Source organism: Glycine soja, chromosome 2 (genome assembly GCF_004193775.1).
Source record: "Glycine soja cultivar W05 chromosome 2, ASM419377v2, whole genome shotgun sequence".
NCBI classification, from domain to species: domain Eukaryota; kingdom Viridiplantae; phylum Streptophyta; class Magnoliopsida; order Fabales; family Fabaceae; genus Glycine; species Glycine soja.
This window is the reverse complement of record NC_041003.1, coordinates 6,503,233-6,522,195: the sequence shown is the minus strand read 5'-3', so window position 1 is coordinate 6,522,195 and position 18,963 is coordinate 6,503,233. Positions and strand designations below refer to the sequence as shown.

The following is an 18,963-nucleotide window of genomic DNA, read 5'->3' as shown; positions in this document are numbered from 1 at the left end:
TCAGTTTCCTTCTTTCTATCCTTCCTCTCTGTTCTACCACCACACTTGAACCAATGCTCCGCCAGGTATTGTGGCCTCTTTGCAGGTTGCATCACCCCTTTTCCATCCACAATCAAATAAGTTTCAACCTATAGTTGTTATCATAGATCAATCTAAAGGCCATCATTAATGGTTCATAATGGACCATCTTGATAGTTGTTCCACGGAAGTAATGGCCTAGTTAGAATTATATAATTTACCTCTAAAGTGCAGTATGTACTTTAAAACATCTCAATCCTTGTTTTGTCAATGGACGTGCTAAAGTGTGAGTTTAATTGTTTCCAGTAACTTTTTAAGCTTCGAGAAATGCTAATCTAAAATGTAAAACTATTACATTTTGAAATGTAACCTTTTGCATTCTAGAAATGTTAATCCCAAATGTCATTTTACATTCTAGATTAGATACATGAAGCAATGATGGAGATACAGGAAGCAATTTGCCTAAACTGTGGCGTGGACAAATCGACCTATAGAGAAAAATTTTGTTGTTTTTCTTCGTTGAAAGTGCTCCAATCTATTCACAACTAGCTAGAAAGAAAACTGGGCCCTCGCAATTAATTGTTTCTTTGGTCTGTGGGCCTTCACAATGTTGGAGCCCATGACTTGAATTTTGGACTTTATTTAATACTGGACTTAGTCCACATGGGCTTCTTATACTTCTAAAAGTATCTCTGAAACCCTCCTTAATTCTTTTGAGGGTTTTTATTGGTCCCACTCTCATTGCTCTTGGTCCTTTAAGGGGCTTAAATTTTTTTATTCCAAACATACCTTTTTCACGAAATCATAATTTTATTGAACAAAATACACAACAAAATAATGATTCTGTTATAAAACAATTTTCGCACTCCCTACAACATAATGTAATCGTGATTTTGTGGTACACAAATTTAACGAAATCATGATTTTATTGTATATTTTTTCCACCCCAAATATAACAAGGAAAATATGTTTCTATAGTATAAAAAAGGGATGTGAAAAAATTACACAACAACAACATGTTTCCGCATACAAAATCCAAAATAGAAGTACGTTTCTATTATGTAATTTTTCGCACCCCGTTTTTATGCAACAAAAACGTGTTTCTGTTAGGTATTTTTCATGAAAAAATAATTACAAAATTAAGTTACCTTGTTTACTTGAATTAATTTTGATACAAATTATATTAATGACGGCTTACATTACCTTCTTTTAATAGTAATCAAATTAATTACATAAATTACCTTTTTATTTAAATTTAAATTAATGATAATGTAAATTATTCTTTTTAATTGTAATCAAAATAATATCATGAATTGATTTGCTTATGATTAATAAAGATAATTCTTGTAATAATCAAAATAAAATCATTTGGATTCAAAAATCCAACTCGTTATACCATTAGCGACTGAAATTTGTGTTCGCTGCAGTATATTCAGTCGCTAATAAAAAGTACTCAGTTGCTAGTGATTTGGTTGCTTTTATTACTAAGCACAACTCAGCCACCGAGACTTTTGTCTCTAATTTGGTCGCTAAGATTTATTTAAAATAATTTTCTAGAAGTGGTTATAAAAAAATATTTATGAATTTATAATAAAAATTAATATTTACATTATTGTAAATTTTTATTAAAAAGATACGTATGTTCTAATTCTATTAAATCATAATATATTATCTTTCAAATTATTTATCAACAAGTTGTTGATCTGAATAATACTCTGAACTCATCTTTTAAGCAAATAATCACAAGTTCAAATCTTATGAATGAATAAACTTGATTAAAAAAGGAGACATAAATTTATTTCATAAATTTGATTATATTTTCAGAAAAGTGAGAAGTTATTTATGAAAATAATTTAATTCCCATGATAATATTCTCACCATTTTACATAAAACTAGAAAGATGAAACAAATGTGTAACATAGATTTATGAGAATAAGTTATGTCCAAAGAATAATTTTTTAAAATTTATAACAAACATAAAAATATTACATTCATGTGTAAAACAATCACACTCATCTTGTTACACTGTTGTTACGTACTGTTGGTTTTCTCTTTCATACTAAAAAAATAAAAATAAAAAATAAAAACTACTGTTACGTATTATACCGATTAAAAAAATGCTGTTACGACGTACTATCTTTAAGTTAGAGAAAATTCCACCACCACATAATCAAGTCTCCGAATAATGTCTTTAATTTTTTTTTAAATGTCTTTAATATTTCGTACCTTATTCATCCAACAAATGATATATCGATTTATCATGGTATCAAACATTCTCATGTTGGTGTTCACTCCTTCGGAATTTTCGGTTAAATCTGAACATATCATCATCATGTTTTATCAAATCTATAGTGAAGAGGATTCCTCGACCATTTATAGCATGATACACTGATACCAGTGCATGTTTGCATTTTTTTATTTGTTACCTCTTTAGAAACATCAGCATATGTTGTAATTTCTTAATTATTCACACTCCTTATGAACAACATACGATTATAATTTCCTAAACTAACTTTATTTAAATAATTTTTTATTAATTAATACAAAAGTTGGATGCAATATAAAAACAAAATATAGATTAAGAGAAAATTAAATAAAAAATATATTTAATAGTTTTTCTCTCTCATGTATTGTATTACAAAATTTTGGATCCCCATGTTTTTTACTGCTTCTATTACTACTAACTTATGTATATATATGGAATAGTTGTTATTATTCGTGAACTAAAGCAATATAATTAGTTACAAAAGGTTAACTAATTATAAACTAACCATATCGGAGAACCATTTTGTAAATTCAGAAATGACTGGATTCTTGATGGCAAATATAATACGAAGTGCAATCCAGTAAACTTAAATATATGCAACACTTATCTTATATTTATGGTTTAGACTTTAGAAACATATATAATAATGAATGAATGACTCAAAACTTGATTTAGATTTAAACATATCGAAGTGCATTCCAATGGAAACAACCGCAAAGCACAAAAAAGAATGCTCAATGCTTTATTCGGTCAAAGCTACTTTTCAATGATAAAATGAGTCTTTAGAAAGATCACTTTCCAGCATTGGGTTAAACAATGACGAGTAGAAAATTAAGTCATTGTTTGTTTCTGTATACATAAAGGAGGTATTAAATTATATTATTGTTATAAGTTATCAATGGTGTCCTTTCAAAACAAAAATACTATTAATGGTGCAAGTATTGGTGTAATGTATAGTAACATTTTTATATATAAAGATGCTGTATTACTTTTGTTTTTAAATATAAAACTTTTTTTAATTAATTTATATTGTTTAAGAAATTTTGCTAATTTAATAATAATATTAAATATGTTAAAAAATTATTATTTTTAAAATGACCCTTAAAATTATTAGGACTCATCATGTCATTATTTTTGCTTAATTACTTTCTAATTAATTAATTAATGTGTACCAATCATTGTAATATCTTTGATTTTTTACTTCTCAATGGCTCTCACATTACTTGTTGGTCAGAACCTTTTGTAGGTACTTTTCAAGTCCTCAAAAATCAATTTTATTTACTTCTCGGATCAATGACTAATCCTACAAATCAACACAAGACTTTTTAACATATTTTGACTTCACTCACATGTTTTATAGGAAATTTTCTAGAAGATCATCAATCCCATAAGCACTAGAAGTCAAACACGCTTAAATATGAAGTTCTTATGTGATAGATACCAAAAAGTAATGTATCTTATTGATACATGTAGTATCAATTAATTCTTTTAAGTCATCTTTAATTATACAATCTCATACCTCTATATAATCTCTAAATTTCTCTTTTTTTGGTACGACTTGTTAGGGTGTTACAATCATCTTCTTCAATAAAAAGAGAATGAATTTATCTTCTCAATTTACAGCATTTATTATAAAAGCAATACAAGAAACAACTTGAAAAATCTTATAAAAGGCAAAAAAAAAAATTATATTTAAGGACAAAAAGTAATATTAAATAAGAACTATTCTCATAAATGAGAATTATAAATATAAAACACTCAATTATATTTGGAGATCAATATTAACAAAAAAGTTAATGATCATGCACAAACATTAATTTCAAATAATCAGAGATCACCGTTAAAATGATTTTTTTAGATTTTTTTTAAGAGCTACGTGATTTAATCATTATTAATAGTAACTCTGATTTATAGTTTTTATATCTCAGGATAAGAAAAGATTACATATATATATATATATATATATATATATATATATATATATATATATATATATATATATATCATCAACATAAAATAGACAAGAATCATGATGGTCGCGACCTTTCGCTATGTGCAGTCAATTAATTAATAGTATGTGCATTTTATTAATTTACTTACTCCAGCATGAAACGATATCTGTGTTTCTTCTTTACATGCATGTGGACATCAATGATATTAAGATTATGATCATCTTTACGATCTCGACAAAGAGGATAAAGCTTGTGTCTTTCCCTCTTTCAGTGCACGTAATTTGAAATCTACTTTGTTCGCAATATTTTACAATAGCTCTTTGGGAATTATTTAGCATAAGTTCCATTCTCTACCTAACATGCTTAAACACTCACATAAATAATAGTAAAGTTTCATTAGTAAGCGAATTGATGCTTAAGTTACTACTGTTTTGGAATCCTTCACAATATGTCATGGCTGAGAGAAAAAGTTTGAAGATTATTATTATAATTTAAAAGAACATGCAGCTAGTAAATTAGTGGGAATATCATCTTCTGCCTCTATTAATTACATTATTTAAAAAAATGTGACGCTGATTTCATTCTTACAATACAATATATAACGCTTGCAAGATCGCCACCTTCTTTATCCTTTTTTTTTAAGGAAGAAAAAGGAATTGAACAAAGATTGTATGAGCTTTTGATTTCAAGGTATAATTTTAATTAAAAAAAATTAAGCAAACAATTATGCATTGGAGAGTTTATAATTTCATAATCCTGTTCTTTTAATCTTTCCATGCATAAATATTAACTAAATTAAACTAAACCCACCTACACGCCAAAAATATACATCTAATAACCTTATGGTGAAAATCTGAGACATCCATCATGATGATTATCGTAATCAATAAAGGTAAACTTTTGCTATATGAAAGATAATGTCGTAGAGCATTATTAAATTGTGGTTAATAGCGAATCTAATTCTGATAGCTTTTCTTCAATAGGGTGTTCCTCAAATTTTTCTTCGTCTTTTAACGCTTATTTTCTAACCATTATAAGTTAAAAACACAGAATTTTATAAGAATTTAGTTAGAATAGGGTAATGGTTTTCTATATCATAATTTAATTATATATATATATATATATATGTTAAAATCGTTAATTTTATAATAATTACTTTAAATATTATATTTATAGTAGTTTTTTAATTGATTAATAACGTAAAAAAATTATATAGATAATGTAACTAAATTAACCTCACTTAATAATTCTGTAGTTGATTCTCAATCGAAAGTAATTAAGAGCTGAATGATTTTGCCAAAATATAATAAATGTGTGCCTATACAAGAGGAATATGTAATTTTTAAACACAAAACGTTTATACAAACGGAAGGTCTTGTCAACCCAATAAGTTAATTAAATTCGCTTTTGCATTGGCATGTAGGGTTGTTTCGCATATCTGCATGAAATGCCCGAAGACTCTCCATATGTTCTATAGGAGGAATCAGCGACTTCTCGAAAGATTTAGTAAATCTAATACATATATGATATGTCAAACTATAAATTGTTAGAGTGTGACAATACTTTTTACATGTAGAAAATGTTCTGCTAGCTACAAGTTCAGAATAGAATAACTTCTTGCCCCTTCGACGACTAAGGATTTCATTTAAACAAATGATATACATTAATATATGTTGATCTTTTAAACAATGATGATATGATAATTAATTTTACGTGCGTAGCGTAGGGCAGAAAGTTGTGGAAACCATTAAATATATATATATATATATATATATATATATATATATATATATATATGTATATATATATATATATATGTATTAGATGGCTTTATGCTTGAATTATGAAATTCTAAGTGGTACGTGCTTATATCTAAGGGGTTACTTGAATGTTTTACTCATGTTTATATATAATAATATTTAATCTTTTAAAAATTTGCACTCGCTTTTGCTTTTATATATTATTTAATTAATTAATTCAAAATAATTAAATTCAATTTTGCTATACTTTGACTTTTTAGGGTAACTAAAGTGATAAGTACCTATTTCATTATCAAAAATACTATCGATACTCTTTCTTCATAACATTTTAATTTATCAAAAATTATAAATTTGAGTTAATTTGACTTCTCATTGATTATCTCTTCTATTTTTTTTATTTACCATTACCGTAATTAAAATCTTAAATTTTACACAATGGTATTCCAAAATATTCCTATAAGTTTTGGTCCTTTGGACCAACTAAGCTATACCTATTGGGTTTATCTCTTAATTTAGACATTCTTATTCTATTATTTAACTAATTCTTGTCAATAAAAAATAAAAGTAAAAAAATCATAAATGGAAAAACTATATAGAAGTAGACGAACTAAAGATTAGCCATAAAAAAAAGGCAAATCTCAATGCCTGAAAAAATATTAGTTGAAACGGGGAAAACAAACAAAAATTGAACCCTCTAAATATTCAAAAGAGGATAGGGCAGAATCTGGCTCAAGTATTTGATGCGATAGAGAGATGTTAAGGTTAATCCTCTATTAAGAGAACATTTTAATTTTTTAATTCAAATCTGTAGATTTTTTTTTAATAAAGATAAGAATATTATTCTTATCATTTAGATTTTGGATTTTATCATTTTTTATAAATAAAATTTAGGGAAGAAGATGACGTCTCAATCAAATATAGGTAAAGGCTTCAGACACAAAAAGTGCTTACAAAGGATATCATTAGTTTGATTTTAAGATTAGAAACAAGTTCATTGGTTCAATTTTAAAATTAGGATACAAGGTGTATAAAAGGAAATCCTGGTGAAGAGAGAAGATATTACCAAAGTGGGAGGGGATTCGCTAAATGAAAATGAGGAGAGTTTTTTTAAATTGACTAAAAAATTTGTAATCTTAATTAAGATAATGAATATTTATTGACATATTCCTATAGATATAGTCAAGAAGTGACAAATCATGTAAAAAAAAATTTCTTCCATTATTTCTATTTTGTGGTGTTGCTTATGTAGTATATCCTTCGATCCTCATTATGCATAAAGGAGTTTCCCCAACTTATAATAAGGATATTTGACAAACCAAATGACTTATTTACACATTTAAATTGCCATTAAATTTAAGATAATTAACAACATTCCTCATCAACACATAAATGTCCTATCACTGTTCACGAAAAAGCTAGTAATACGCTCTTTAATAAATTCTTTTGATCATGTTATCTTTTTTTTCCGAAGAAGATCATGTTATCTATTATGGTTAAAAACTAATAATTATGAACTATAAAAATCTTAAATAAGTTTCATTATATAAGGAGTGAGAATCACAATTTTTTGATTCTTAATAAATTTTAATTAATAAAAAAATGTGTTTTAAAAAAAGTATTACTATACATTTATTATTAGAAGAAAATGATCAACCACCTTCTTTTGTATTTGTGTTTTCGTGATAGACTTATATCAAACATTTCTAGAAACCAAAATTATACAGCTTTTTAATAATCAGTTCAAATTTAGATATTACATTCCTTATGAAAAAATATAATTGAATTTCAATTAATCATATTTAATTTAGTTTTGATTTAGAATATAAAATATTAATGGCATTATATATTTTTAAAATATTTTAAATATAAAATGATAAACATTGTTTTTTGATAGCTTAATAAGTGCACTTATTTTCATGGAAAAATAAGTTCATATCATTATTAGACCTCATAATAAATTAGGGATAAAAAAAATTTAACAATAAAATAGTTTTATCTTTCTTATAATTAGGACAAAAAAAATATTTTATTTTATTTATTATATATAGGATCAAATATAATATTAAAAACAAACAAACATTACATTCATTTGTTAAAACTTAAGTCATAAATAAATATTAAAAATATAAAACTTTATAAAATCAAGTCATTACAAATTTATATTATTAATTGAAGCACCAAATAACACAAAATAGTAATCACAATTTGAAATCAATCTTAAAAAACTTATCAACAAATTCATAAGTTTATACATAAAAATACATAATAGTTTAATATTCTTAAATAAAATATAAAATAAAATTGAATATAAGATAGATTGTATTCTATGTTATTATTAGTCATAAAATTAAGAAAATATTTTTTTTTTACAAAATAACATATTTTAATATATTAATATTTAATATATGGACGGGGCGGGACTGGGTGAGTATTATAGTATACCTGCTTATACCCACACTCATTCTCATAAAAAATCATGTGTAAACATATAAATTATGACACATAAAATATTAGAAAAAAATGCAAATACATACATAAACAATTAAAAGAAAACATATAAATTATGACAAATTGGAAAGATTTGTTATGGAATTAGAGTCTAAGTTTGAAACATATATGTTAAAAGAGGTTGAGTGTGAGGTGAATGGGTGGAAGAAGAAAGAAAGAAGATGAGAATTAAATATGTGATTAGTTTGGAGAGAAAAAAGAAAATATAAAGAAAAAATGGGTGCAATTACCACATAATGCCCTTGGATATGTAGTTCCTTAATTGGAAGTCACACAGAAAAAAGAATAAATAAAATAATAATAATAAAAAATGGCGTGCAGTTACTTTATAAAAATTTAGATAAAAAATGAGTTGAGTTATTCTTTATGTCTTGGTGGCTTCATGGAGTTCCTTCCATCAATTGAAGGGTAAATTTTAAAAATAATATACAAATTGTAATTACACATGAACAGTTAAAAAAAGAATATTAGTTGGCACAGTTGTTGATTTTATCAATTGTTATAGATTATTATTATGTTATTTTATTATTATTATTATTATTATTATTTACCTTACAAGTCATGTTTAATTCTTTTTAATCCTTGGCAAGTTGTAATTAGTGAAAAACCGAATTTTTTTTCAAGTATTTGAACCATAATATACCACAGTGTTGGTTGGTTGGCTACTCTACTTAAGTGCCTCTCCGTTTCCCTCATGGCATTTCTTTCTTGTTTTTTCAATTTTTAGAGAGAAGGATCCTAAGGAGGAGAAAAGAAAGGTCGGTTTGTTGGTTTGGTTGTTACATACAGCACGCCCTTTTCTAATTCTTGCTGCTTTCTATCATGGGATAATAGATAGATATGATAATCAAACATTGTAGACCCTCTTTTGTTTCTATCTCCTTTTCTTTCTTTCACTCTCCCCTATATGAAGCTACTACTACTATTGCTCTATAGGTGTTGTCAGAAGTAGTCTTTCTTCTTCTCTTCTAACTTCTTCACCACCCTTTTGCAGAACAACAACGCATACATATATTGGTCAAGAAGAATGGGTGATAACAAGGACCGGGATTTCTTTTCCCACAAATTCCCCACAACCTCTCAGGTAAACTCATGTTGCTAGTTGCTACTTCTCTCTATGGAAACGCATTTGTAAGAGAAAAAAAGAGTAGTTTCTTTTTAAGAAACCCTACCATGATGCTAAAATCAAGTCAAGGTTTTAAAAACCGGTTCGCACGATCTTGGTCCCATCATTTAAGGTTTTTTGGAGTGTCTGCAACTGTAACACGATCATATAGACTGCAGACCACATTTGTCTGTAATTTCTCAACATCAAAGAACGTGACAAAAAAATTGTGACGGTAGCCGCAATTTAAAAGCTTGATGCTAGTAAAAAGAAAAAGACTATTGTGTTAAAAGTAAGTTTTTTTTCCCCTTCTTATTTGTGTTCTAATCATGTGATGTTGTTGTTGGCAAGTAGGTGATGGAAGAGATGAAGGAACTGTGGGGCATGGCTCTACCCATAACAGCTATGAACATGTTGGTATTTGTGAGGGCAGTGGTTTCTGTACTCTTTTTGGGTAGGCTTGGAAGCCTGGAGCTCGCAGGTGGTGCACTTTCCATAGGCTTCACCAACATAACAGGGTACTCTGTTCTCGTGGGTCTTGCAGCAGGCCTAGAACCTGTGTGCAGCCAAGCCTATGGTAGCAAAAACTGGGACCTTCTCTCACTCTCTCTCCAACGCATGGTCCTCATCCTCCTCATGGCAATAGTCCCCATAAGCCTCCTATGGCTTAACCTAGAAAGGATCATGCTTTTCATGGGCCAAGACAGTGCCATCACAGGAATGGCATCACTCTACTGCTTCTACTCCCTCCCAGACCTTTTAACAAACACCTTGCTTCAACCCTTAAGGGTGTTTTTGAGGTCACAAAAAGTGACCAAGCCTATGATGTATTGCTCCCTTGTGGCTGTTCTGTTCCATGTGCCATTGAACTATCTTTTGGTGGTTGTGATGGGGCTTGGGGTGCCAGGGGTGGCCATGGCTTCGGTGATGACTAATCTGAACATGGTGGTGCTGATGGCAGGGTATGTGTGTGTGTGCAGGAAGAGGGAGGTGGTGGTGAAGTGGGGGTGTTGGGGTGTGGGTGGGGGAGTGGTGTGTTCTGGGTTGGGGCAGTTGATGGGTTTTGCTGTGCCTAGTTGCCTAATGATATGTTTGGAGTGGTGGTGGTACGAGATTGTCACTGTGCTGGCTGGGTACTTGCCACGTCCAACACTGGCTGTGGCTGCCACTGGTATTCTCATTCAGACAACTAGCATGATGTACACAGTCCCAATGGCACTTGCAGGCTGTGTTTCTGCCAGGGTGAGTCTCCCTCTCTCTCTCTCTCTCTCTCTATAGACTATACTACACTTTGTATTCATTGATACTCCTCCTAAACCTAGGGAGAGGTATTTAGTCAAATTTTTACATGCTCACCCAAATGTATATTATATTTGGATTAAAGTTTGCATAACTGAGTTTTTAAGAGTAACTCAAAGATGGAAAACCAATCATAGCCTCAGAATTGTCTGATGAAGATTTGGTCAGATGGTTCATATTTTATTTTTTTAAAAACACTCAAAATTTGAACCATTTGATCTTTTATCTGACGGTTATAAATACAATGACGGCTTAAGTGTGTATAAATTTAACTACATTAGATAGGAAATATAATGTGATAAGTAGAAAAAAGAGAAATGAAAGATGTCAACTGAAAGTAAGAATATTATTATTCTATTTTAATAACATAGTGTTCACAAAGAGGATAAGAAAACTTTTTTGACCATGTTGGGTTTTCTTTTTATTCTAGTTTTGAGTGGTTAATAGTTCATTTTTTTTACCCTTTTTAACCAGTTGGGTTGGTTGAGACAGAAGAAGATAGGGACTAGAGAGTGGTGTGCAGACAGTGCAGGTAGCTTGGCTGGTTTGTTTTTTTTTTTTTTTCTCACTTTTTGTGTCTGTGAGATTTGGTGTTAGAATTTGAGCAGAAAGGAACCATTACTTTTAGCAATTTGGCTTATGTGGAATGGGCAGCAGGGATAAGTTCAAATTTGCAATTTATTTTTTGGTTTTAAATTTAATGTATCTGGCCTATCATAAATGGTAGTAAATACTATGATAGGCTAGTTTATTAGCTTACTTTTTTGTTTACTTGCTTTATTTTGCAAGAATGGAAGTAAATACTAGGCATATTTTGATTATATATTTATTTATTTATTTGGTTATACTAGACAAGTGTATATATAACCCATGACTGTTTCCAAAATATTTGGCTTGCTTTTATTCTTTCATCATATTATTTCTATCTTTTGTTTATCTAAACACTTCAAACATAGTATTGATTGAGCTATACACATGTTTCTTTATATAAGATGCTTTACATTTTCTTTGACAAAACATATTTGGAAGGCATTAAATTGTCTTCATCCACATGTGTGCATTTTAACTTTTGTCGTGAAAACAATCCTAAACAAACCACTAGGCTTAGCTTTAACCTTTGAGGCAAGGACATAAATGGTCAATTATAATAACAAGTTTTTTTTCCTCACAATACAATATTATTGATTTGTTAAAGAAGGTCCATAACAATAGGTTGGAGTGATGATGATGAAGAAGAAGATAGTTGTAGTAGTAGGTTGGATCATATTTTATTTTTATTTATTTTTTCTTTCTCACTGTTTTAATGGTTTGTTAGAGATCATGAGAAATTAGTGGCAACCGTAGGTCTCTTCCCTACCTCTATCTGATCAGATGCTAAATACGCGTGTGGAGGTTGTGTACTGCTATTTTTCTTTACAGTTTACACCCTGAATGTCTCATCTTTTTCTTCTTTTTGGGCTAAAACGTGAGCCCCCTTAGTTTCTGTTTGCTGAGGTATAAAAAATTTGTTGCATGATTGCGTCAAGTACATGGACCCAGTTAGGTCACACATGCAATGTGACTGGACAAAACTGAAAACTAATTAATTACTTCTAAGTAAGTGCATTTCTGCTAGGCTTGCATACAAGGCCCATCATAGATTTCCATTTGACCAAATAATTTAACCATCAAATCGCCATTGGACTCCACTCTTCTGGTGGGACTCATCAAACAGTTCGGTACTTGATAACGTATCTTGGTACATTTCTGTTTGCACCACAAGTTAACTTGCACATAACATTGGTATGCATGATGTACACTTTGAATTATACCCACATGAAATTTGCCATGAAGCACTTAATAAGGCTATGCTTGTATATTAGAGTTACAAAAGTAATTCTGCGAATTTTAATATACAATTGTGAACGTGTATAAAACAAAAGAAAGAAAAACTTATTTTAAAAGTAAAAGTACTTTTAAATTTATCTAACTGAAATTCAAACATATACTAAACAGTTTCAGATTTTCAATGCAATTAATGCAGGTAGGGAATGAGCTTGGAGCTGGAAAACCATACAAGGCAAAGCTAGCAGCAGTGGTTGCCTTAGGATGCGCTTTTGTGATAGGCTTCATCAATGTGACATGGACTGTGATTCTGGGTCAAAGATGGGCTGGGCTTTTCACCAATGATGAGCCCGTCAAAGCGTTGGTTGCATCAGTTATGCCAATTATGGGCTTGTGTGAGCTTGGAAACTGCCCACAAACCACGGGCTGTGGGATCCTTCGTGGCATGGCCCGGCCTGGTATTGGGGCTCACATAAACCTGGGCTCTTTCTACTTTGTGGGCACCCCGGTGGCAGTGGGCCTGGCATTTTGGTTCAAGGTTGGGTTCAGTGGGCTTTGGTTTGGGCTTCTGTCGGCCCAGGTTGCATGTGCTGTGTCAATCCTCTATGTTGTGTTGGTGAGGACAGATTGGGAAGCTGAGGCTTTGAAGGCTGAGAAGCTCACAAGGATTGAAATGGGTAGTTGCAATGGGCTTAGGAATAAGGAAAATGAGAGAGATGAAGAAAGAAAAGGGTTGTTGGTGAATGGAAATGGGAACAACAAAGATGACATTTGCTAAGAAAAAAGACACCACACTAGAGAAATGAAATGACACCAATTATGATTTATGACATTGGGATTTTGTTTGGTGGGTAGGATCAATGGGGTTGGAGGCTTGTGAGTGGTTGCTTTATGATAATTTTGAGGAGGGCTTATCTTATTTTTTAAAAATTTAATTTAATTTGCTTGGGAAACCATTCCAATCCAAATCTCATTTTCGATACCAATTGTTTACATATTTTAGCACTTTTCTCTCACCTTCTCTTGTGTTCCTAATGGGCAAGTTTTGTTTTGGGTATTGTGATGAAAAAGTAGCTTTTGCTGTGTTGTGAGTGACAAGTGCATGGAGATGTGACTGGATGTGAGAATCTGGCATCTGACATTTGATAATATTTTAGATGTAAGGCTGAGACGTAAGAGACAGAGATTAAACTGAAAGCAGCTTTGCCTGAAAGCTGTTGCACACAATGCAGCACTTGATAATTATTCAAGCCGTGTATAACTCGCGTCAGAACTCGACCTGTGCTAAACGCCAACAATTTGATTCTCCGCAGTCCACACTGCTGACTCATGATCAATTTAGATCGTGACTTTGATCTAAATTGAAGTTTACCTGTTATTAAGAGTTGGTTCTACTTGTTTGACAAATCGTTTTTCAGTTGAATTGAATGAAGTTTATTCCAAAGTTATTTCTTGCTTTCATTTCCATTGAAATTATACAATTTCACAAAATTGAGTTACATTAAACTTACTTTTAATTGTATTTTAATTTATAAAGTTAAGTGCAACAAAATTTTATTTTTTTAACTGAATCAAATGTTCAACTCAACAACAAACGATTTGTTAAATAACTTGTGTTTGTAAGTGATTTGTTAAATAACTCGTGTGTTTAGATTGATGGTGAGTTAAACTGATCAGGATATTTAAAAGTAACTATTAGATAAAATTATGACAAGTTCACTACAAAAATAATTATTTATTGTTTTAAAAAATTATTATAAGTTCAACTTACCACCCATTGAAACACATCTGGATATTGTGGATTTAGTATTAACCTACTTTTATTAGTTTGGCAACTGAAATGTTTTCTTAAGGAAAGTTATTTTGCTTTCAGCAAACTCTGTTTCGTCTTTAATAGGACTAATACTAACAGGTTTGAATGTTTGGTTTTCTTTTCTGTTTGAAAATTTCTAAACTATAATTTAAAGGGTAATGATATTGATATATTTAAATGAGGTGGGATTGTGGTGGAAAGATAACAGAGATCAAAATTAAAGATATATATATATATATATATATATATATATCTTAAAATTTCAACTTTTTATTGACGTGAAGTAGTGTCCTGTTTGTTAGAAATAGTAAAAAAATAGATTTGAATATTTTTTTTACCTAACACTAACAGTGATAAAAATAAGAATAATGTGCACCACATCACCAATTTTAACAAAAACATGCGAAACCAACAAGGCCGTTGAACGCAAGATTCTTATCCTAGTCGTGTAGCATTCAAGTTGATTTATATACTGGTCTGCACTTCATAATGATTTTGTGGAAAGAAAAATGATAAGAAATGATTTTTCTTATTATAGATAAGTGGTAAGAAATGAAATGATATATTGGTCTAAAAGTAAGAGATATTGAATATTTGAATTTTCTTCTTTTAAAGTGGGTTCACTCACAATCATTGACACTAAAATGGAAAATTAAAATCAAATTAATTACATATGTAACATGTCTAAAATTCAATTATAATTTTAACTGTCAATGTATGAAGTTTGTCCCAATTGCTAAGAATATGACTCGTTCTATTATATATGAATTCAAATTTTACCAGCACTGTAAGCACTTTGTTAATATGTAATTTATAAGTATTTTATAAATGTTCATTGAGTCTTGACTCAAACTCACAAACAAACATCTAAACTTTTCTGGCAAATAAAAAAAAAAATCCCTTTAACAAGTTTTAGCTTCTTTTTTATTCTTGTTAATAAATAGTATGAATTTGAAAAATAGAAACGTTGATATTACAACAGTTTTTTTCTTGATGAATTTGAATTGCATTTAAGAACATTTTGTTGAAAGAAATGAAGAAATTAAAATTATTTATATAATATAGCCTTTTAATTAGATTCTTTTTATGGTATGTAATGTAGCCTTTTAGTTGTTCAAGCATGTTGGTCACAAAATATCTTCGAACTGAAAATTGGCGCGGCCGAGCTGTGTACCTCAACTCATAAGTAGTAGTACGATGTTTAAAATATAGGGACATGCATGTTGAAGAGGAAAGAGAGAGACTTGAATTTGTGTCTAAGTAATTATTCATTAAAATAATTCAAGAAAAATATCCTTTTTAGAATATTTAATCATTTAAATTCGTAATAAATTATAAATATAATTATGGGATGACATTATTAATTATATATAAATTATACGTACAAACCCTAATATGCTGACTTCTCTAATCGCTTTCAAAACTGTCATTCTCCCCAAAATAAACTAGACAAAAGATTTGTTTTTACTAGGAAGCCTTTGCGTTGCTCGATACCATCTAATATATGATTAAAGAATATTGGTCCCTTTCAAAACTATAGGAAGACACACTTATAGTTCGTACATAAGTGTAGTTGGCTTTTGAGATTTCGTTGGATTATTTGGATATGTCTTACATGAAAAATGACCAGTGAATAAAACAAAACATGTGAATGTCGTTTATGTACAATTATTTGAACATTTATAAGCATTGCATGCGCGAAAGAATTAAGAATGGAATTACAGTAGTTTATGGATGGGATTTTGTTCCATCTTGGTGTATTAAGTTTTGTCCTTCTCTATTTTTCATCACTTCATTTTGTATGTTTACGATACATCCAAATTGACCTGATGACACAATATCTCATTTCATCGTGTTTCAATAATATATTAATGATTTCTAATGACATTTGTAATAAATTGGAATACTTCTAATTACTGTCGTTTATATATTCTTTCAGACCTAAATATAAACAAAATGGTATTGTTAACCAATACTTTTAGGCATTAATTAATTAAGAAATTAAAAAAATATTTATTATATAAATTGTATGAAAATTTACAAAAATCACGGAGAACATAATTTTTGGTCTTCTAATAAAAATATTTTTTTAAAAAAATTTTTAACCACTTATAATTTCATATAAATTTAAGTATTTTAAACAAAAAATTACTTCAATGCTAAGTTACTTAAATGAGTGTTTAAATTAGTTTTATGAGTCTTATAATACTTGAAAATATTATTTATGGTATACTATTGTTAAACAATAATATTTATATAAGTAACTTCATGTCATTGAGCTCCAATGAAAAAAAAAATTAAGTAACATTTCTTAAATTTAAACAACTCAGGTAAACACCTTCATTGGATATGCTCTAAGGGCACTGATTAGCATTTACCTAAACAAAATTACCTAATTTTACATCGATTAAAAATGTTAGTCAAGCTTTTTATTTATTTCGTAAACAAAACTATATTTCTTAAATTACCATTAATCGTATTTATTCAAAATAATGTTCAGATTTGAACATAATTAAGAGTATTTTTAGAATAATAAAATATGCAATACGATTGAATTAGTTTTTTATATATATTTCAGTACACCAAATTTATATATATATATATATATATATATATATATATATATATATATATATTTTACTTATATTTAAGTTCATACCAGCGGGTACACATGTAACATACAATTAATCTACTAGGTATAGCTTAGTAAAAATTTAAGTAGTTAACACATAGTCTTAAGTTTAAATTTCATTTCATCATCTTACACACATAAAAACAAATTAATGTTCAGTTAGTCACACCAATAGTAGCATCATGAAATCTTATTATATAATATATTAAAGTAACCTTTTTTTAATGACTAAAAACAAACTGACCTTGCACACAAGGGCATGACCTTTTTTGTGTGCTCAAAGTAATATTTCTAGTTAACTAGGGTACAAAAGTAACAAAGCAATACTTTATTAGTGGAAAAGAAATGAACATTAATAATGCACCATACTTTATTTATTAATACCGGTTTTAGATCATTCAATTACTTTTGTGCCCTAGGTCAGTATAAAACATTTCCTATTGTGTGCAAGGTCATGCCCAAATCTACACGGCTCCCACCTCTATCATTACTCTTTAACATTATTTTTTTTTTCCTTTTCTCTTTTTCCACCTTGCGTATAATTATAGTTTCAAAGTTCAAATCTCGAACCTAAACGGTATTTTAGCTTGAAAAGAGGACAGATTGAATGTTTTATTTTGATGGGTAAACATGATTAGCAATCCCCACATACAGTGCATGAACTCACCACAGGACCCACGTTTTCCATTTAAACTGTGATTTGGTAGGGTTTGAAGGAGACAATGTGCTAATAATATGAAAATTCAACTAAGGACCCGGAACCAACGAATGAGACAGAGGACAACAGGTTTGTGAGATTTCAAATCTTTTTTTTGTACAACTCGTTCTTACCACCTTGCGTTGCAGTACTATTTTGCTCAATTGCAGTGCAACGTCATCAGGTAAAATTGAGAAGATCACCATATATGGCCACAATAATGTATATTAGTTTGTCAAATTAATTTTGAGAATGATATGTATTTAATTAATGATAATATTTTAAAAAGAATAAATAACATATACATAGCTGATATAAAGGATTTTACATTATTATTTAATCATTACAAATTGTCATTTATAATAATATGTTTGTTAATTTTTATAATAATGATATAAAAAAATGAGATTCAGTAAAAATAAATAAATAAAAGGAAAGAGAGAAAATGATGATGAAAACTGATAGAGGTTTGCAGAAGTTACACAGTTAAAGGATAAATAAGTGGGGAAAAATCAGTCGAGGGATGTGTTGGTGGTTTGTGGAACTAGGAATAATAGGTAGAATTTGGATAAGACAGTAGGTTTTCATATCTGTGTTAAAAAAATACATGTTTATAGTTACAAAAGATAATAACTTTAATTCTTATTTTCATACTCACTAAATATTTATAAAGTACACTACAAGTAAATTGCGGATTAGCGAGGGAGAGTTTCCTCGCAAATCTATCACTAAATGTTCTAGCAAGTGATTAGTAAGGAAAGCACAAGTCACTAATTAGTGAGGGACTAAAATCCTTGGCTATCTTCATTGACGTTCTCGCAATTCCTTCACCATTTTGGTCGCTAATCAGTCCTCTCTATTTCATCGCTAATGCCTCACAATTACTCGGTATTTCATTGTTGATTGCTCGTAAAATCCCCTCACTACATACATGTACTTGTTACCATGTAAAATTTCTACAAAGTCATTCATAAATGCAATGTTTTAATTTGTGTAAATTTTCAGTTTCTACCTAATTTTTATTGATAGAATTTTTATTTCTGTGTGTACGTACAAAGCTAAAGGATAAATAATAAAAATAATTGAAAG

General features: G+C 29.3%; 1 protein-coding gene across 1 annotated transcript; it reads left to right on the top strand.

The window, feature by feature from the left end:
* Positions 1-9,175: 9,175 nt before the first annotated feature.
* On the top strand, positions 9,176-13,737 carry LOC114383812 (protein DETOXIFICATION 54-like). Its single transcript, XM_028343549.1, has 4 exons — positions 9,176-9,262; positions 9,499-9,588; positions 9,964-10,851; positions 12,932-13,737. The coding sequence occupies exons 2-4, from the start codon at positions 9,532-9,534 to the stop codon at positions 13,508-13,510; spliced, it is 1,524 nt and encodes a 507-aa protein (XP_028199350.1). The 5' UTR covers positions 9,176-9,262; positions 9,499-9,531; the 3' UTR covers positions 13,511-13,737.
* The last annotated feature ends 5,226 nt before the right edge of the window (positions 13,738-18,963 follow it).

What these genes read in the sequence shown, in the direction of transcription:
- LOC114383812 (XM_028343549.1), top strand. Translation starts at nt 9,532, where the DNA reads ATGGGTGATAACAAGGACCGGGATTTCTTTTCCCACAAATTCCCCACA. An exon ending in AATTCCCCACAACCTCTCAG is followed by an intron (nt 9,589 to 9,963) that starts GTAAACTCATGT and finishes GTTGGCAAGTAG; the next exon opens with GTGATGGAAGAGATGAAGGA. An exon ending in CAGGCTGTGTTTCTGCCAGG is followed by an intron (nt 10,852 to 12,931) that starts GTGAGTCTCCCT and finishes CAATTAATGCAG; the next exon opens with GTAGGGAATGAGCTTGGAGC.